Raw genomic sequence first — 20,937 nt, 5'->3', positions numbered from 1 at the left:
CCACCCCATCCTGAGTTTTTCCATTAATATCTTCAGTGTTTTCCTTCCTTAGCTCCTGGGTGAGCGATCACTAATCCTCAGTGATGATATCATCAATCTCACCTCACCCCAGCTCCCCAAGAGTTCACTGCTCTCCCCCTATCCCTTTGCCACTGGCTCCAAATAAGGACACCCTCCACAGCCCACGCTCATAAAATTGTTACAGCACAGGAGGCTGCCATTCAGTGTCCACACTAGGTCTCTACCAGAACAACTCACTCGTTTCACCTCCTGCCCCTTTCTCCATAGCTTTGTAATTTTTTTATCCAATTAATTATCCAGTTCCCTCAGAACCAGCCAACACCACACCTACTGACAGTGCATCCCAGATTCCAACCACATGATATGTAAAGCTTTAACAAATTCACTCTTAATGCTCCTCCCCTTTATTTTCTACCTGTTTAGTCCTCCACCAAAAGAACAGCATGTCTCCATACACTGCGTCTGTCAAATCCACCCTCAGCCATCTCTTCTCTAATACTTCAGCCCTTTCCTTAAAAACATTTTCTCAACACCAATTCCCATCCTCTCCCCATCACTGGTTCAGGTTGAACCAAACCAGTCCCAATCACAGCATTCCATTTAATTCCAAGAAGAGATTCTAATCTTGCCTCCACTGCATTACAAAAACCGCCTTGTTCTACCCCCATTACACTGCCTGACTCTGTCACCACCTCAACTCATCCATTGCTGAATCTCTTGTTTTGACTCCCATTTTCTACCCTGCTTAAAATTTAGCTCTTACAAAACTCTGCTACAGATGTTACAATCGGCAACAAATCACATTGATCCTGTGCTTTCTGAATAAGTTTGGGAAGATGAAATTGATGCATTAATCCAGCCACAGCTTTGCTAATAGATATAGCAATCCACATAGTCCACTCCTATTGCTTATTGGTTCCTCATTCACTAATACCTTAAATTTAAAAAAATCCTTATGTTCTGATTCCTCCATGTCCTTACCTTTTGCTGTAATCTTCCATTTCTAGCATGTTACCCATCTCTACTTCCTTCAACTCATGAACACCAACTCAGTCTGAACTTCATCTGGAAATTCCTCCGTAAATCACTTGGCTTCTCTGCTTCTTTCTCTTCCACAACCCTCATTAAAATCCATAACATAACGTATTTCATTTCTGTCTCACTGTGTTCCTGTGAAGTGTCTAGAAATGTTTTCCTCAATGAATGAAGCTGAATAAATGCGAGATGTCATAATAACCCTCGAGCAAGACTGAAGAACCATGAATAAAAGTTAATACAGTACCGATTACCTGTGGAAGATGAATTTAGATTTTGAGGGCTGTACAGACAAAAATAATCCAAGATTTCATGGAACATTGGGGTTCTTGTGCTTCTCGGTTGGGGTAAGTGATGGGTATGATTAGATGGATATGATGTAAGTGATTAGGATATGGATGAAATAACATTGTGAATTTTGTCAACTTCCTCTGGAGATCAATAGTATTTGACTACAATTGTCCTCATTAAAAGGGTTTGATAGAGTCTACAAAAAGACTACCTCAGCTATGACAGGAACAGGGTTGAAGGTATGAGAGAAGCAATTGTTTTTTCTGCCTAAGCACTCATAACTTCTGGAAGTCAATATTAGTTATTTGTAATCCTACTTTCCAATAGGCTTAAGAACATAACTTACTTAGGACTGTTAAAGAAATGAGCAGCAAGGCAAATAGCCAATTGGAACAGTGTCACAGCTGCTGAGCTGACATAGCTTTGCTTTCTTAAGTCTCAGTTTATCATGGAGACAGGCCAGCCAGAACCCGGGAGTATTCTCATCTGGGGTGGGGTGTGAGGAGCTGAAAGAGGGGGATGGGGGCAGGAAAGTTAGTTGAGGATAACAAAAGGAAAATCGTAGCCAGAACTTCACACGTCCCCATCAGCTGTTGCTCCACATGACATTTGTAGAAACCTCTGATCTAGTCACTTCCCCAACCCGTTGGAACAAATAGAGAAACCAGAGAGGGGGAAGAACCGCCAAAATGAAGGAGAGGCTATTTTATTTCCAAGATGTCTTTCAGAGCCCAAACGGTTAATCTGTGTTGTTATCCTGAACAGCTGCTGGGCGGGTTTGCAAGACTCAAAAGGATAAAGTTTAAAAAAAATGTGTATTTAAATCTGCTGTGGGTGTAGCATCCCTCTGCTGATGCTACAGCTGTGGACAAGAACCTCTTAAAATATAATTACAGTAAAACATATGAGGAGGCACAGAGTGTAATCCATTGTCAGTGCACTTGCTCTAAAAATTCTGTTCTTTTAAAAAAGAAACCTCAATTTCTTACCCCCGACCTTGCATGCTAATTTTGAGTGACGATTAGAAGATGGGAGTTGAACAAGGGGAGACTCATCAGTGACACGCTCATTAGCATGTTCACTGAGCTGACATTTGCACTTGTGCCTATAATCATTTCACCTAATCCCTGTTGAGTCCCTCTCATCATCCGGAAGATCACTGGTTAGCTGCTTCATTCACATATGGCACGCATATAATTATACTCATTCCATTTTGCAATACATAAATATGACGACTTTCTGGCCCTCTGCCATCAATTTCATCTGCTCTAAAAAAGCTGGATATCACAGTGAAAGTGGGGTGGGGAAGTGGTGGTGAGTGGGAATTTAGATTTAAAGCAGACGCATTAGGCTAAAAAAGAACAAAAGCACTGCCTTTCCACTCACATTTCAAACGATGAGTTTTTACTTTAAGTTGAATAAATAATAACACAAAACAATGCTTTTATTTTTAAATGGTTACTTTTTCCTCATGCATTACTGCTTTGATGCTGGATTGGTCTGGGTCCCAAATTTTAGCCATCGTTACAACTTCACCATCAGTCAACTGTAGCCACAGTCATGTGGATGTGAAGGGGTCGGGACTAAGGCGGCAGAGACAAGGGACTTGTCATCTAGCAGGTTGCCCAAGATCTTCAAAAATGGAATGATTGCAGGGAGCTCAGTTGCTTCCATTTCAGTTGCTTCTATTTCACTCAGTAATTATGGGGTCATGTTATGATGATTGACAGAAACCCTTCTGGGAATTGTGGGGTGGGAGGAGCATAATTTAAACAACTTTTGGTTTCTGACTGATTATATTAGGCCCTGGAAAAATCTCTGGAATATCCATGAAAAATTCATGCAAAACAGCCTAAATCCTATAAAAACCTGAACACGCACAGAAACCAAAAGGAATACCAATAAAACACAATGAATAAGTTCTTGCCATCAATCAAGTTGTGTGAGGGAAAGATAGCCAGAAGATTAACCAGCACAACTTCAAAGACCAGTGGCTCAGGACTGGGGTAGATGACCACCTAACTTGTGTTGGCCTAAGTACCCAGGGTTTGGCATGGAAGGAACAAAATGAAGGAATGCGAAAACAGCAGAGTAACTGACCTGCAAGGGCCAATTCACTCCAACATTCCTCCCAATTCAGTTTATTGACTGCTGAACTAGGAAAGGAGCATACTTCTCTCCCTCTTCTGAAAGTGACATCTCCTTCTGCATTGGATTTCATGCTGCAGTCTGGTATCTTATTCAACATTGTGGCATTGGAGGTCAGCCATGACAATGCATATTGGGAGCATTACAGCCAAGGCTCCACATAGCATCCAGCAGTTTGCCCATTGCTTGCTGGTAGAGGTCATTGGACAGGGACAATCATAGAGACTGTGGCTGACTTTAACCTTCATCTCAGCCCTGTATCCTGGAACTGATTTTTGTGTCTGCCCCAGCAGCTAAGCCGAATATAGCTACCTCACTGTGGGTCAGGGATGAGAGCTGGGATCTTGCTGCTCAATTAAACACAGCCCCATATCACGTGGGGCATTTGTCACCCACGGACCACAGTTAACCATTTTCATACAGAGATTTCAGTGTAGGCAGAGGGATGCTTACGGACTCTTTATAAACACATCCTGTACAATTTAACTTTCCACATTAATGAGTAGGTTATTGAATGCTCAGTTACATTTTTAAAATACTTAACAGTATTTTCTATATTATGAAAGTGATCATTGAATATCACCTGTTGAACATGATGGGACCCAGGACTACTTTCAAACGGACAACCTTCCGCAGTAAATGGCATACTCTGGCCGCATCACATGAAATGATATAAATACAAGGTAAAAATACAGAGACTTTGTCAAAGATTCACAAATACAATATTCACTCTTAACTTTAAATATGAAAACAAAATGTCCAAGCACCCTGACTACTACAAATCCACTGCTGATGTATATTTGGGCATATTCAATGGATGAAAGCTGCTGATTTTCTCTGTCCACACACACTGGGAAGGAATACTCAAGCCAATTAATTTCTTCACTATGAAAACTGGCATTCACATTTTTTTTTAGGTTAATAGTGAATGGTACTTCTGTTGCAGCAATTATAGACTTTATAGCTCAGATTACTTTCAATAAAGGTTGTGCCTCTCAATCTACATGTTTAGAAAACTGATTTTTATCAACTATAAACATAGGCCACTGTAGTAATTTATATGTAGTTAAATCTATTTACATAGTTTCTATTTATTATTTAGAGGAAGTGGTTGTAGTGCCTTGTCAATGGGAATCCTGGTTTCATGGTCACAAAATGGGATCTGACTGAACTCCACAGGTCAATACTTATTCTGTTACTTTCAAGAGCAAATGCAAGGACTGTGGTTTGCCTGTTGATTTTATCCTCACTTTAACTCTGCTATGCTGACTCTAAACTATTTTAATTTTTTTCTAACAGCCACAAGTGTGTCCATTTGCTGCCCAAATAGAAGCAGTAATTGTTATGGGAATCAAGCGGTTAAAATCACTTCCGCTCTTTCACATTATGAGTAACACCAAGCTTGAAAGAGTAAAAAAGCTCAGTAGAAGTGTATACAGCCAGCAGCCCCTGTTTATAGAAAAAAACTAAGAAATAGGGCACATTGCCTACTGCTTGATTGGGCTATGTGAGTATGCAACTTTAACCGTGTTTAAAAATATTTTATTTAATAATTTTGACCTTCCCAACTTCCCACCTCAGAAACCTCCCTTCCAGTGAACTTGGTGAATCAGCTTTAATCTCTTCCATTTTGGGGGATTTTGACATCCTATTCCAGATCTATGTATTTTGTGACATACCATAATATGGGCAAGTGTTGTGTTCTATTATTGTGATTATTTCCATTATCACAAGGATGTCTGATGGAAAACCAGTGAAGACCAAATGCTGAAGGCTAAGGTAACCATACTTGAAACCTGCAATGGGTTAATTTGGCACAGCTGCCCCAGAATATTACACAGGTTTGGTGACAAAAGACATCATTGTGAAATGAACAAATAACGGTGCTTTATACACACTTACAAGCTGTAGTCTTGTTCTCCAAACCCTCAGGAATCTTAATCATGACCAGGTTTAAAGTATTGTGGAGCTGTGCTTTATAACTAGTCTCCGCAATGTGATGGAGGTTGTGAGCCAATACAGTAACTAAGTGGGTTTCATAATCGTCTGCTCTCTTCACCACAGCACCAATTATGATGTGAGTCTAAACAAATTGTTGCCAGAAAAATGTTTCCCACTAAGGACAGGAAAGCACAGCCACTTTGGAAGTTCCCAGGACTGGTGAGGGAGAGGTATGGAGACTATTTATAGAGGCTGAAACATAGCATGAAAAATACCTTTGGCATAATTTGGCCCCAGGTACCTAGCTCTGCCTAACTGTATCAGTTAATGGGATTCCATTTCTAAAGATAGAGTGGGTGATTCCTTAGCCAAATCAGATCTGTGCCATTTGGTACATGTGTTTAAGAAAAACATCTGAAGCCGAATTATAATGGTGTTATCTCAAGAACAGGATCGATGCACCAACTCCATTATCTCAGCCTCAAAATGAGATTTATAGACTTTTTAAAAACAAAACTGAGATCTCAAGAAATGGAATGCAATGTTTATGGGACATGGTGGCTCAGTTTCAATTGTTTTTGTGATTGTTGCCGACATAATACCTCCTCCACTCTGTTGATATGCTAACATTAAAAGTCTGCCAAATGATAATCACAGGGGGTGTTACCAGAGACATAAGATCAAAAAGGATAGGATGCTTGAATCACAAAGGTAAAATGACCGGCTTTGAAGTTACCCCAGATTTTCTATCCAAGATAACACATTTATTTCAGAAGCTTGATGGTTAGGGCACTGGGGAGATAAAGAACATAAGTGTAAGTAAATAATAGAGCTAGGTAGCACGAGCTGCAAATGGCTAAATTCACTATCAGCTTACTCTCAATCCAAATTTCTCTGGCAATCCTTCATTAGGTGCAGCCCATGTGGTAGGAACCATGGGCTGTGGGTGCAGGAATAGTGCAAGATGGGATACTGTACTTTTTTTTAAATTAAAAAAAGTGTAATGGATGGAAATTTAGCAGGTTGAATGTTTTAAAGCAGTTTAATGATTTTCTTTATTTTCAATATCTGTGAACCACAGTCCTGCAACAACATGATCTGCTGAAATTTGCCTCACTTTAAGCTATTTTATTGATCTGCTGAACTAACTGGAATTAAGTGGCCAATCCAGCACTTCTGTAACTAGCAGTGTAAAGGTCTAATCTTAAATTACAATCCAACCACATATTTCAAACTCAAAATGTAAGATTGCTGAATTTCTACCTCAACGTCGACAGGAAGGGCAGGCAAGAAAGACCTTCTCTTTAACTCTTTGAGGACTGCAGTAGCACTTCTGCATCAACATAAGAGGAGAGAAAAATCGCAATGTCTTTGTTTTCATAATCCAAGAAAAACCTTCTACAGCTGCTAACACATGTCCAATTCACAGCATTAGATATTTACATATTTTTTAGGGTGATGAAGCAGTATAGAATGCTGCAAAAGACAAAAGCTAATTGAATTTTGTAAGCTGCAAAGGATACTCAGTACTCAAAGGGTTAAAAATCACAGAGAAGATGCCATCATTTGTAAGATTACAAAACTTCAACCAAGAGAATTTGTTAGCAGTTAAAAAAGAATGACAAGGTCTCAGACTTTAATTTCTGATATCCCTTTATAGTAACATCAGGATTAATTCACAGCATGTTGCACATTTACCTGTTCAGTGAAGATTGGGTTCTTTCCCAGTTGAGTTTAGCCACTGTTTCCTGAACATAGTCATGTCATTTTCAAACCTTTGGCCTATTAAACTTGCTTTGAGATGTATGTCATAGCTGATTAAAATCCAACCTTTTTTCTGTAAATTAATCCCACTTTCAAACAGGAATTGGATTGAAAAGTATAGCTTTTGAAACAAAAGCTGTATTTAGTGACAGTGCTATTCTCAGCACAAGTGGAGACAATTAAAGAAATTCCTCTGTCGGTTGAATCTGGTGAATGCAAAGGTCCAAATGGCTGAGAATGATTCCATGTACCTAATTAGTTTGCAACTATCCTCCACTCATGGCATTTTTCTGGAAACAATACCTTGCTTCGTACCTGTGGAGAATTTGCTGTCATTTTAATTATAAATGTTTTCCCTTACTGTTTAAAAATATTCAGTTTTCTGAGTACATTGACTTTGAGGAACAAGTTACTTGGGAGCACAGCCCAGTCATAATTCCACCCGACCTCCAATTCATGAGCTATGCAGTGTTGTCAATAGACATTCTATAAAGGTAAAGTAAAACCAGAGGACAAAAAGGCGAAGGAAAGATAGTAATTAATGTTGAAGCCATAGTGTTGTCACCAAGGAATACCTCAAAGCATGTCCAGTAATCTGACCATTAGCCCAGTATGGAGATATAAAACATGAGTGGTAACTCAGAAGAGACAAGAAAGGAGTCGACAGTGTTATGGTGGTGAGGAGTGGGCAAAGGCCTGAGAAACTTGGGTTGCACAACCTCTGGAGTTAGGTGAAATGGTTAAAGAATATAAAATATCCCATTTGAAGAAAATTTGGAGCCATTAAATTTAAATTAAATTGTGAAAACAGAGCCTGAATTCAGCATTTAGCAAATACATCAGGTAATGTCTTTACACAGGCAGCAATCAATATACTCAGATAGCAATTAGGACTTTCCAGGTGAAATGATGGAGACAAAAACAAGAAAATTACTTAAGAAACATTGAACAATACATTGTGAGAGACTGTAGTTCCTGGATGGATGAACCAAGATGTATTAAACTACCTTCATCTACTTGTTTTTTTTTGATAACCTTAATACTACTCCTTCTATATAAGAAGCCTCATTACAATATTGGAATATTATTTAACACCCCAGTGAATGACATTAAACTTAAGAAACTCAAGCAGCCAGGAGACACCTATAACTGAAGGTCTTACTCCACAGCCTCAAATAATCTAAACATATTATCTTCTTATAACTTTGTTATCTTGTTTTAAAACATCAACTCACCTACAAACATAGCTCTAAAGGAAAAAAATGCAATGACGTGTTTTATTTAAAAATTCTTCATACATTTAAGCTTTCATCATAAGACCCATTACAAAGAAAACTATTTGCAAGAGGTAAATACTAATAGTGACTGGTTCTGGTCTAACATCAGAAATATTCATGTTGTGGCTGTGGCTTTGCCATTTGTTAGTTTGTGTACTGTTTGTATCAGCATCAATAAGAGATAATAATCTGACTGTTAATATTTGCATTTCAGCACTGAGCAGTCAATAACCTATTAAAATACACAAGTAATCCATATGGAAGACTAGACTAGGAGCACAATAACTTCACCTCTTCCTTCACTAAATGGATATTCTGTACTAACTTGTTGCACATAAGTGTGCACCAAAATACCTGATATAAAATGGGTTGAATGGGCACTGTTAACACTTTGGGGTCAAATCTGCCCTCCCATTCCACCCTTGGACTTACCACTCAGTCCAGGGGTGGTTCCATAACTTATTGAGCTGAAGGGCTCAAAATGCCAAAATGTTTTAAATGTCAGATAAAATGGTCATGTACCTGAGTCTGAAAGTTTGAAGTCAAGGTGCTTAATCAAAGCAATTCCAGCAGTATGATTCCTTCACCAATAGGAGGTTTTCACGGCAAAAAGCTAGAAAGGAAAAGCCTCCATAATATTGAGTCCGTTGAAAACTTTGGAGAACTGACTTATTTACACCACAAGAGGCAATGATGGAAGGTAAGACAACTTAAAGATGGAAGTGTAATTAAACAGTCAGTGCATTGACATTTGCATCAGATTTCTCAATTATGGGCAAAGATACTCCACAGAGTTTATATGCAGATTTGGCAGCTGCCAAATTTTCTCCAAAACGAGATCTACCAGCTGAATTTGAAAAAGAAAACTTCAGCAGTATCTGAAAATTAATATAAATAGGGCTGTATTTGTATGTAAAACTAATATTATGGTGTGGAATCATTAACAAAGATATTTCAAGCTACCACAGACAAGAGAACACAAAGTATAATCACAGTGTATGCAAACAGGATGATGTAATGATAGTTGCAAATACTAAAGATGAAAATCTTTTAATATTAGAAATGTTCAGGTGACTACACAAACACAATATAAAGCTCAAAATAAGTAAGTGCTAATTTTTATGCCAAGTAGTTGCTTAACTTGGGCTAAAAGCTGATGCGAAAACTCAGATCAGTCGAGGTAAAGGTGGAAGCAATTGTGAAAGGAAGGAAACCTGATGCTTGATCTCCCAATCTACCTTGTTGTGGCCCTTGCACTTCATTTGTAACTGCAATTCTATTCTGCATTCTGTTTTCTTTTTACTACCTCGATGTAATTATGTATGGCATGCAAAACAAAATCTTTTCACAGTATCTCGGTATGTGAAAATAATAAACCAATACAAAGCTCAGGTCATTCACAGACTTAATAGAGTACTGTGTGAGATTTTTGCCATACCTTGCCATTAATGCCAACACATTAGTTACTGTAAAAAGACAAAATGAAATTGAGGCAAAGAACACCAAATGGCATAGGAAGCATGAAAGAACAGTCTGGTAAGTGAATGTTACAATAACCCAACAGATGTAGAGAAACTTACAAATGATTTTGAATTATAGAGTAGGTGCTGTTTCAAGGCAGGATGAACAAGAACAATCAATCGCATTCACCTCTTGTACATCAACTGAAAACGACTACAAAAATACTTTAAATGGCTGCATTGAAAATGTAGAGTCTGTCAAACTCAAAGGGATTACATGACTGTAAAAAGTTCAAAGGAAGTGTGATGGTAGGTGAATGGCTGAGGTTCCATGAGGATTCATATATAGGGAGTGAAAATAATATGTTGATTTTCCAGTTACTGTGATAGAGACAAGTAAGACAAAAGTATATTGTTCTAAAGTGAGAATATGAATAAACTTAAAAAGGATGTACTGAATCAGACAAATATGCAGCCAAGGACCCAAGACTGTGCTATGAGGTGTTAAATGGGAACATACTGTGCTGAGGAGAAAGCTTTCAGATAGGCTTCACAATGAATCCTCAAGTATCATGAGCATGAAAGCAACAGCCCAAAGTTGTGCTTCTGGCCAAGATTAGGTAAAGATCTTGAAGAGCTGGTGGATATGAATACTGTCAAGAATACAGAACCTAACTAGTGAAACTGTCTTTCAGAAATAGCCAACAAGACCTTCCCAAAGAATATGCATTGATTACTGAAAGGAAGGGGATTAATAACTTCTTAGCACTTAGACAATCACTTGAAATGGATCAGGGTGAAACACATTCATTTCTGTACAACAACAAAGGGTTCTATCAAAGAAATAAGAAAAATGGTCCTCAAGTTTTGTTCTTCCCTATTTGAGTACTTTGTAAAACAAAACACTCTTATATGATCCTCAGAATCAAATATCTGGCTGAGAGCATTGAAGAAACAAGCAGCACAAGGGTGCTCAGGTTGAACAATGAGACAGCGGTTAGTATGTTTTTTTTAAATAACGTACCCAGCAATGTCACATCCCAAAACAGGTTACACTGCTGCTGAGCTACAAATGCAAAAACTCAAAACAAAGTTTAGTTCAGCCAAAGCTTGAAGGGAGAGTGGCAGTTGAGATAGAAGTGAAATTATGGCAAGTTATGGAGAGGAACAATTTAAGCAACATAATAGAGTTTGTGTGTTTACATCACCTAGCAAATCTGACATTTGGAAATGGGACATTGGAGTGACAGTTGAAGTATGCTGGACAATTACATATCTTGTGGAAATAGAGGATAAAATTGGAAGTTTACACTTCAATCACTTCATTCCAGAAACAGATTTTCAAGTTGAGGAGTCACTAAAATGCCAACAACAGAAATTTACAATGATCCAGAAAACGTGCAAATAAAACAGAATATGCTGGAAACACTCAGCAGGTTAAGCAGCAGCCATGGAAAGAGAAATGGATTTAACATGTCACAGATGTTGCACGAGTATTTCCAGCATCTTTTTCTTTTACTTCCGTTTTCCAGCATCTACAGTTTTCAAACTTGGGAATTGGTTAGATCTGTAAACAAGGTCTACATATCATTTTCTTTCAAAAGGTGGAAAGCAGTACGATACATCTAAATGTATGACATACCTGTATACAGTATGTATAATGTATGCACAGATGCAAAATGTAGGCAGGGAGATGAATAAACCAGTTTCTGCACCTTTCTAAGTCCCTGCATATCCCCCAACTATTTCAGAGTTATATTAAGGAATGTGTGAACAAGCACATGCATTACACTAGCCCTATACTTTCACAGTTTACAGGCTGAGAGAATCAATCTGGGAGTGAATGGGATATTGGTTAAAGAAGCCCCAGCAGTGCCCACAAGTTGTCTACTTACTCAGTGGTGAAAATATTCAGATTGTACATACATGGTAACGTAGGGCAGGCACAGCGGTTAGCGTAATGTTATTACAGCGCCAGCGACCCAGGTTCAATTCCGGCCGCTGTCTGTAAGGAGTTTGTACGTTTGCCCCGTGTCTGCGTGGGTTTCCTCCGAGTGCTCTGGTTTCCCCCCACATTCCAAAGATGTACTGGAGTTGTGGGCTATGTTGGCGCCGGAAGCGTGGCGACACTTGCGGGCTACCCCCAGAACACTCTACGCAAAAGATGCATTTCACTGTGTGTTTCGACGTACACGTGACTAATAAAGATATCTTATTTATTTGGGCTTTACTGAGAACTTCCCACCCCTCCCGGACAACTTGCCAGAAAGGTACATACCTTGAGTTCAGATTATCAAAATGATAATGGGTGGGTTGGGGGTATGGTGGGGAGGGGAGGGGAGGGAAGGGAAAAGGAGGGGAAGAAAAAGGTAGAAAGACAAATTGAGGGAATATAAGGCCAGCATTTGCTATATCAATGATCACTGTCATTACACTAAGAATAACTTTAGAATAGTCATATGTACGTAGTTTTGCATGGAGGTCCTGAGGTTGCTGTTAATGAGTTTACTACAATAAAGGGAGGTAAGTGAATTGCTGTGAATTTATTTGCAAATTAATCACACTGAAAAACCTTAGGCTACTTTACATGAGGATTAAGTAGGCTTTACATGGCAAACAATTACACAGCAAACTTTTTAAAAGATAATAATTTGAGGTTTATAATGTCCACAAATGAATATTTCAAATAGAGGATTTATTTTAAAATTAAATGTTTATAATATTGCAGCTTCTACCTTAATCATGTGCATGTTTCAATCTTTATTTAGCAGTGCATAATGCTTAAAACATTAATTAAAATCTTGTCTTTTCCTTTCTGATCTGTCATTTATGTGAATGCACTGATGCGATTGGCTACCCACCATGCGTAACAGCATCAGGGCTGCTGCATAGCTCCCTATATCCCTAACATTACCCCCTCCACCCCACCTTGAATTAATGTTTGTCAGCAACCAATATTGGGAAAAAGATTTTTGTGGGAATCTTTCTTAGATATCAAGATGAGAACAGTTGCATAACCACTGACCACAAATTCTAGGCCAATTGTGGGATCGGGTGTGTAATAATAATAATCCTGCAAAATCACTGATTAGCATACCAAAAGTGACATAGCAATGTATTTCAGTCTAGAGGGGAATATATCAATAAAACAGATAGGGTAAGTGAGAGCTAGTTCATTAATTAGCCTCTGTTGGCTTTTTGCAGTAACTATTTTCTTGATAATAATAAGCAATTGTGTTAAATGCAGCTTGGAGGTTTCACTTACAATCCAAGCATTAGAACAGCTGTGGTCAAGCCAGTAACAGCACCCAGATCACACCCATTCCCCAAAGTTACCTTCAAAATGGTAATTCGAGGAATCTTAACACAATGGCTACAAGCTTATTTTCCTTGAACAAAAACCTATCCCAACCAACATCTGGGGGTTTAAAACCACTTAATCCGATTTTTCTTTTGACTCTGCTGATACCCATGTTAAATAAATTGACCACAAAAGTCGCATCAGTCAACACAAATTCAACGGCTTTGACATTCTCGGTAACTTGATTCCAGTCTTTGTTTGCTAAGATGGCACGACCACACTCAGTGTTGTTGCTTACCCCAAGCTGGATGGAAAATGTTTTATTATCCGCTTAACCAAGATTGAGAGTTACGACATGTAGTGAAAACAAACCATCTGTAGATGCTTTCATTCTATTTTAAAAGTTATCCTATTACTTTCCATTCATATCACCGAGATGCATGCTCTGATCCTAATATTATCAGTGAGGACAGCTATTTATGGACAGACACAGCCATGGACACCATTGGTTCAGAGTTGTTGATAAACTAGTTGTTTCACTTGTACCTTTATGGAAAGTCACTGAGGAAGCAAAAAGCAAATGTGGAACCAGAAGTTGTAATGCTGCAATGAATCATACATTATTTGACCAATGTGCCCAGTCAAATCCTGCATTTCTTCCTTTTCCCCCACACCTTGAAGCAGTTGTCCAGCAAATAAATCCCTTCTGCACTTAATGTCATAGAGTCACTGAGCACGGAAACAGGCCCTTAGGTCCAAATTGTCCATGCCGACTGCGTTTGCCCAGATGTGCCAGATAAGTTAGTGTTATAACATTCAAAGTTCTACAAGTACAGCAAGCCAAAGGTTTTGGGATCAAAGCCAACTCCAGAAATGTCAGAACAATCGTATGTGCAATGGTCTCTCACTATACTGAGGAAGTACTACACTCTTGCATGTGCCCTCTTTCACACGTGATTTTCAAGCATTTCCAAGATAGACACAAAATATTTCAAGGTAAATTTCAGCTAAGAACAGGATCTCACAATCAGTAGGAAGAGAGATTATCTGGTGTCATTGTATTAGCGCTTATAGGAGTTTGTTGTGTGCAAACTTCAGTGTTACAGCAAACTTCTCACACTACATTTGAAAAGGTGCTCCACTGGTTAATAAACTTTAAAATCTGTACATCTCAGTTTTTTCATTTGCAAGTTACAAAATCCTACTGTAATTAACAGAATGTGCTGTAAACACTCAACAGGTCAGGCAGCATCGATGGAAAGAGAAACAGAGTTCATATGTCATGTCCAAGTCCAAGTTAGTGCAGGCACGGTAGTGTAGCGGTTGGCGTAACGCTATTACAGCACTAGCAACCCAGGTTCAGTTCCGGCTGCTGTCTGTAAGGAGTTTGTACATTCTCCGTGTCTACGTGGGTTTCCTCTGGGTTCTCCGGTTTCCTCCCACATTCCAAAGATGTACAGGTTAGGAAGTTGTGGGCATGCTATGTTGGCGCCAGAAATGTGGCAATACTTGTGGGCTGCCCCCAGAACACTCTACGCAAAAGAGGCATTTCACTGTGTGTTTCGATGTACATGCAACTAATAAAGAAATCTTATCTTATCTGTTTGTCAAATCTGATAAAGAGAGAAAATGAACTAGTTTTCAGTTAGAGAAGGTGGGAAAGGGATAGGAAGAATAAAAGGAATGTTTCTGATAGGGTGAGACCGGATGGATTAATGTGGAAATTAGAAGCAGACTATGCCTTTTTTGTATGTTGTGTCGCTAATAGCAGGGCTGTGGACATGCCCTACAGGCTAGGCTATACTAATTAGCTTTCCCTTTCTAGTTATGTTGAGGATCTTGGTCCACAGATGCTGCTTGACCAGCAGTTTCCAGCATCTTCTGTTTTTATTTTAGATTTCCATCATCTACAGTTTTTTTGTAGAATTTTCTTTTACAAGGCACTAGATTAGGGCATCCTGTGGGCATTTTATCTCATTTTATAATAGCAGCAGATGGAGACTAAAGCTTTTCATGCTGGTTGCTTCTGGACACCTGGTTCAGTGTGCTTTGAATGTCAGCCCAGGGGAAGAAAAACTGCCCGTAAACTGAAGAATGATATTTTTGATCCGACCTTCAGCTGAGCTGAGAACTTTGCAGTACTGAAGCTCATTGTGCCCCACTCCAACTTGATGGAAGAACGACGTACTGGAGCCCCATTATCCCTACCCTTCCTCCAGTGCTCCAAAACTCAGTCAGAACAATAAAAGCATAAACCTTGCCAAATCAACATCAGTGTTTACACTCAATGTGAGAAAAGCAGATACACTGGAATGTATGCCATGCAAAAATAAAGAGTAATTTGTTGCAATGGATAGTTGCTGTGAAAAAGGGCCTGCAGCTCTTTCTGTACAGCCCACACCGAGTGGCATGCTCCTCTGTTAGAATGCAAATATCATCAGCCAGTTTACATCAGACATCAGCTTTGCACAGTGCTGGAGAGAACTATTTCTCTCCATAGATGCTGCCTGACCTGCAGAGTTCCTCCAGCATTTTGTATGTCTTGCTCCAGATTCCAGCATTTGCAGAATCTCTTGTGTCTACATCAGATTATTCATTGTGCCTTCTAACTCAGGTTCTTTAAATTTTTTTTTATATTTTATTTACAGCGTGGTAACAGGCCCTTCCGGCCCAACAAGTCCGTGCCACCCATTTTAAACCCATATTAACCTACCCATACACCTTTGGAATGTGGGAGAAAACTGGAGCACCCAGAGGAAACCCACGCAGACACGGGGAGAACGTACAAGCTCCTTACATACCGTGCTCTCTTGTAGTGCACAAGAGACAAGTTAACAGAAACAGGCCACCTAGCCCCTAAAACCTGCTCAGATATTCAATACGATCATGGCTGACCTGCCTCAGGCCGCAACCCTTCTATTGTGCTCCCTGATTTTATGAACTCTGCTATGGGGGGAAAGTTTCTTACAATTTACACTATCTACATCCCTCAATTTTCCTACTCACTCAACCTCCCTAAATTACTTTGAATTCCCTTAGCATCCTCTCACAATTCTACCTAGTTTCATACTGTTGGCAAACTTCATTTGCTAAATCATCACAGAAAGATTTATCTCGAGAAATGAGATGGCATTTCAGGGAAATAAGACAATTTTGAGGTAAAATCAGTTTAAAATGATAATTTTCATAGCTAGATTGCACAAAGTGATAAACTATTGAGCGCAGGCTACCAGACAGAACTGTTACACTGCCAACAGCAATCGTTGGAAGCACTGCTTCAATGACAGCCCCCATTCATCAACCACACCAAGCTACCCCAAGAAAAATTCTCACAAGCAGAAATGTGAACAAGCAGCCTCAATAGTTTCTCATTAACAACTTCCAAGTTCTTTGAAACAATGTATAAACCATGATAAGACCATGATGTAAGGAGCGTGCACTGAAGAAAATAGACATTCATATGATCATGCTGTGTCATCATTTAATAGGAAATAACAGAATAACTTTATCCATTCAATGGTTAGCTGTCAACATATGCCAGACTGAAAGATTCACACTTTGCACCTCCATTACAGGCACTGACAAGACTGCACATGTGTGAGTGAGTATGTGCAAAACACCAAACAAGGCAAAATCTTCTCAAAGAACAATGTATTGGCTGAGAAAATAGATGATTCACAAAACAAAAACCAAACAAGTAAGCCACCTTTTCTTGTTGATATGCAGAATGTTCGAACACTTTTCCCAAAATCTACATCCATAATAAACCTTGAAGCTGCACTCTAATCTCATTCAACACTTGTAGTTTAAAGTTTAACAAAAAGTAGTTCACGACCAGAACAACTTGATGCTTAAAAGACAAAATCCTGATTTCATTGCTCTGCTCTGGCGATATTCAAGTTACTTGATCCAGAAACTGGTTGACGACCATGAAGTCTCCCAAATGTTAGTAAGGGAACAGAGAAATCAGGACTAATGCAAGAATGTCTCATTTATATTTATTATCACTTCAATATTTTTCTGAGGTTCCAGTAATGCTACATCTACAGGTTGCTTTCATAAGCTGAACAAAACATTAAAACAAATTTAAACCAGCACCTTCACAGTAGATCAACCTTTTAAAGTAATTGCAGGGTTCACCCTTCTCTTTATACATTAAGTAACACAAGGATGATTCTATTGAGGAAGGCCTCATTATTTCCTCCAACATTTTTCAAAGAACCACGAGAGATAGATGCATTCCTTGAAACTAACAGCTCAGTAAGCAGGACGGGTTGGAATGATGACAAGATCAAGATCAATGCTCTGGTGCTCGTTAGACACTGAAGTGTGCATTCATGAACTTAACTTATTTGAGCACAGAGTATCCTTTACAGCTTTAAGAAAACCAAATATCTACAAGTCATTTGTCATAGATATATGTAACCTTAATTGCCAAATTCTGATGCTAAATAAGAAAATGGTACGATAGTAGAACTAAAGAACATGGCTTGATTTGCAGTGCTTGTTGAATTAAGAAGTGAACCTTTGGACAGCTTACTCATTCAGCTACTCTTACAAATATACACTTGAATGGAAGGACATGGCACTGAGATCCCAAAACTTGCCAACCTCACAGATTTCTCTCCCCACTGGATCAAAGTTGTATTAACTGGGAGGAGCCAGGTGTTTGAGAACGGAGAGGATAAGGAGAACAAGACCCTGCCACTTTAGCCTTTTCAAACCAATTTGCATCAATCAAGACTGGAGGAGGAGTTTACTCAGTGGGCAAGCATCATCAGTGCAGGGTGGGAGCGGTTGCGGGAGGAGAAAGAACAGCCAAAAAAAAGCAAAAAACAAAACAATGTAAGAGGTTTAATCATAGAATTACTGCTGCAGTCCTCAAAGGATAAATTGTGGTCATGATGGATGCATTTTCCTGACTATTAAAAACAGATCTGCATTGGTGAACATGAAAACCACAAGACGTGAATGGTGACTGTCACTGGAATTGCTCTGCTCAGATTTACTGTCTCTTACCTTATTACGTTTGAAATAAGCCCGCCTGCAAGCTGCAAAGCACTTCTCACTGCAGAAGCTTTTCACCTCACTTCCCATGCTCAGGGAATAACGCTTAATTCCCAGCTTCTGGCACCAGGCACAAACTATCTGCACATTTATCATTTCATCATCTGCAATAAAAAAAAGGATTAAAAACACAGTGAGAAACAGCACCTCTGGTATTTTACAGGTGAATCAGGTTGAGTGTAACACAATTCACTCTATTCCAGTAAAAATGCAGAGCACACATTCAGATAGAATAGTTAAGAAACAATTTTGACATGGGCAGAGCTTTCCCATACAACTTTTGAACGTATGTTATTTTGGAAGTTAGACAAGGTCTGAGCTGCCCACCTCTAACTCAATTTCCCAAAGACGTCCCAGTGTGGGGGATGGAGGAGAACAATTTCAAAATATGTTCATTGAATTGACATTCACAAGCTTTTACTTTAGAGAATAAAAGATGCCCTCACTGGCTGTGCATAGATTTCTTAAAGCTACAGTGTGGGGAAAATTAAATATCACATAGTCCTTGTATGTAATATTCCCATAGGATGGAATGTAACACTGCACTTTTAGTGAACTGCATGCTGACAAACTATCTGATTGAAAAGTTCAATTGAGTGAAGACATACTACAATATTAGTTTACACTGTTGCAAGACATGCATCTGAATTGCTGTAGTCTCTTATTAGACCGAAGGCTATTTAGTTCTGAAGAGCTTGAAGTAAAAGATCAGCTGAAGGAATTTCTCCAAAGATACTTTGTTGCATTCGAGCACATAACCTAGGCTTACCAAAAACATTCATTACCACAGACAAGTTAGATATAGGAAATGCCACCATTTGGGGGACATGGCTATAAAGAAATGGGCTGCCACTTTTCTTACATTGCAACAGTTGTACTTCAAAGGTGCCTGCACAAGAGCCTGAAGAGAGGAGAGTGGTCCTGATGTTAAGATCGGTGTCAGGTAAATGTTCTCCCCTTGAGTAGATGGTGAAGGTTGAGTCTCTTCCAACATTTAGGAAGCATTTAGATAAGCATTTGAATCACTAAGGCATGGTAGGCTATGAACCAAGTGCTGGCAAGTGAGATGAATATTGATGGCCGGTATCATTGCTCGAAGGGCTCATTGCTGTACTGTACGACTCCGTGACCCTTCTTCACAATAATACTGCAATGTGTAATTTCACCTAAATGTGCTAGTGACTGATTTATGAAGCACTGTGAGAATGCATAAAATTGACACGCACAATCATCAGCTGGTCCATCAAGCCTGCCCCATAGCATCATGATCTTGGCACTCCCTCCTTCTGACCCAATAGCATGATGGTCTTGGCACTTCTTCCTCCCAACCTCCTCCTCACCCTTTTTCCTTCTGAAATGCACAGCATTAGCCCTTGACCCACGAAGAACCCTGGGCACAAAAGTTACAGTACATCCTGCTTGGGTGGTGGATGGGAGAATGGAGAGAATTTACAGCAAGGATGTTACAGGTAAATCTTAAACAAAAACAGAAAATGCTGGAAAACCTTAGGAGATCAGGCAGTATATATGGAAAGAGAAACAGAGTTTCAGATTGAAGACCCTTTGTCAGAACTGGGAAAGAGAAAAAATAGTTTTAATTTGCAGAGAAGGCAGGAAGAGGGATGGATAGGGCAAAGGCAAGACTGAGTCAAATGGGTTAATGGACAGTTAGATAGTGATTATCTTTCTTTGTCTGTGTTATGGTTTGAAGTAGCAGGGCTGTGGGACATGCACAGCAGTTCAGGCTGTACAAATGGAATCTCTGATTTTGAACTACGTGATCGAACCACCCACTGAACAGATACTGGTTCAGTTCTTAATGTAGCCTGAAGCGTTTCTGCTTAGAAGAAATTCCACATTTGCACTGCTATTTAAGAAGCTGAACTAAGTTTTACTTTTAGCCTTGCTGGAGGCTTGTTCATTCTGTGCTCACGTTCCTCGTCTGCATTCTTATTCCAATGTAAATACTCCGCATTAAAATTAATCCCAATTTTGAGGACTAACTGGTCGCTATCATTCCAACTAACGGGAAGCTATTTTAGAGCAGGGAAGTAGACCCGACATTTGCAAGAAGTGAAGGTGAAAATTGGAGGGATGCAGAGCACAATAGGACATCACGAACAATTTGCAGTTCCCTTTCCTAACTGTGGTCAAAAAAAACCAGCTGCGGTCAAAAAAATACAACGGCTTAGTTGAGGGACAGGAGCTCTTACTGTGGGAAGCAGTGCCCACAATTAGCTGGTCGGCTTACGTCAGAAGAATTATGGGAGGGGGTAGGCCCACAATCAGGAGCAGGAGGAGGGAGTGATCTCTGACTGGAAACTGGGGAGGCTGCAGGCTTTTAAAGGGGCCAAGCAAATGCACTCCAGCTGAAAAAGGGGCTGGGATCTTGCTGTTCTATTTCTCTAATGAACTTTTCCATCAACTGGAAACTCACAAAGCAGAAGGTAATTTAGAATCCAGCTCCAAAATGCACTGCATTTTGTGTACCAAATAGGACAATTCGGGTGTTCCCAAAGCAGAAACCATGGATGAACCGGGAGATCCACTCCCGCCCCCCCCACCGAAGTCTAGATGACCCTGACCTTTCCAAGAAAAATGTGATACGATCTCTGTAAAGCTATTAGGGATG

General features: G+C 39.5%; 1 protein-coding gene across 6 annotated transcripts in view; it reads right to left on the bottom strand.

Annotated features, from left to right (window-relative positions):
* sobpa (sine oculis binding protein homolog (Drosophila) a) overlaps positions 1 to 20,937 on the bottom strand; it is a 210,648-nt gene that overhangs the window by 82,202 nt on the left and 107,509 nt on the right. For 4 of the 6 annotated variants that reach the window (XM_052025210.1, XM_052025209.1, XM_052025211.1 and 1 more), the window contains exons 4-5: positions 18,258 to 18,409; positions 4,079 to 4,144 (exon numbers count right to left, since the gene is read on the bottom strand). In XM_052025210.1, the coding sequence (XP_051881170.1) occupies positions 4,079 to 4,144; positions 18,258 to 18,409 (218 nt within the window). The remainder of the gene's footprint in view (positions 1 to 4,078; positions 4,145 to 18,257; positions 18,410 to 20,937) is intronic. The other 2 variants (XM_052025214.1, XM_052025215.1) reach the window with 1 other exon arrangement.

Source organism: Pristis pectinata, chromosome 10 (genome assembly GCF_009764475.1).
Source record: "Pristis pectinata isolate sPriPec2 chromosome 10, sPriPec2.1.pri, whole genome shotgun sequence".
NCBI classification, from domain to species: Eukaryota; Metazoa; Chordata; class Chondrichthyes; order Rhinopristiformes; family Pristidae; genus Pristis; species Pristis pectinata.
The sequence above is the reverse complement of the archived record's forward strand: the minus strand, read 5'-3'. Positions and strand labels throughout refer to the sequence as shown.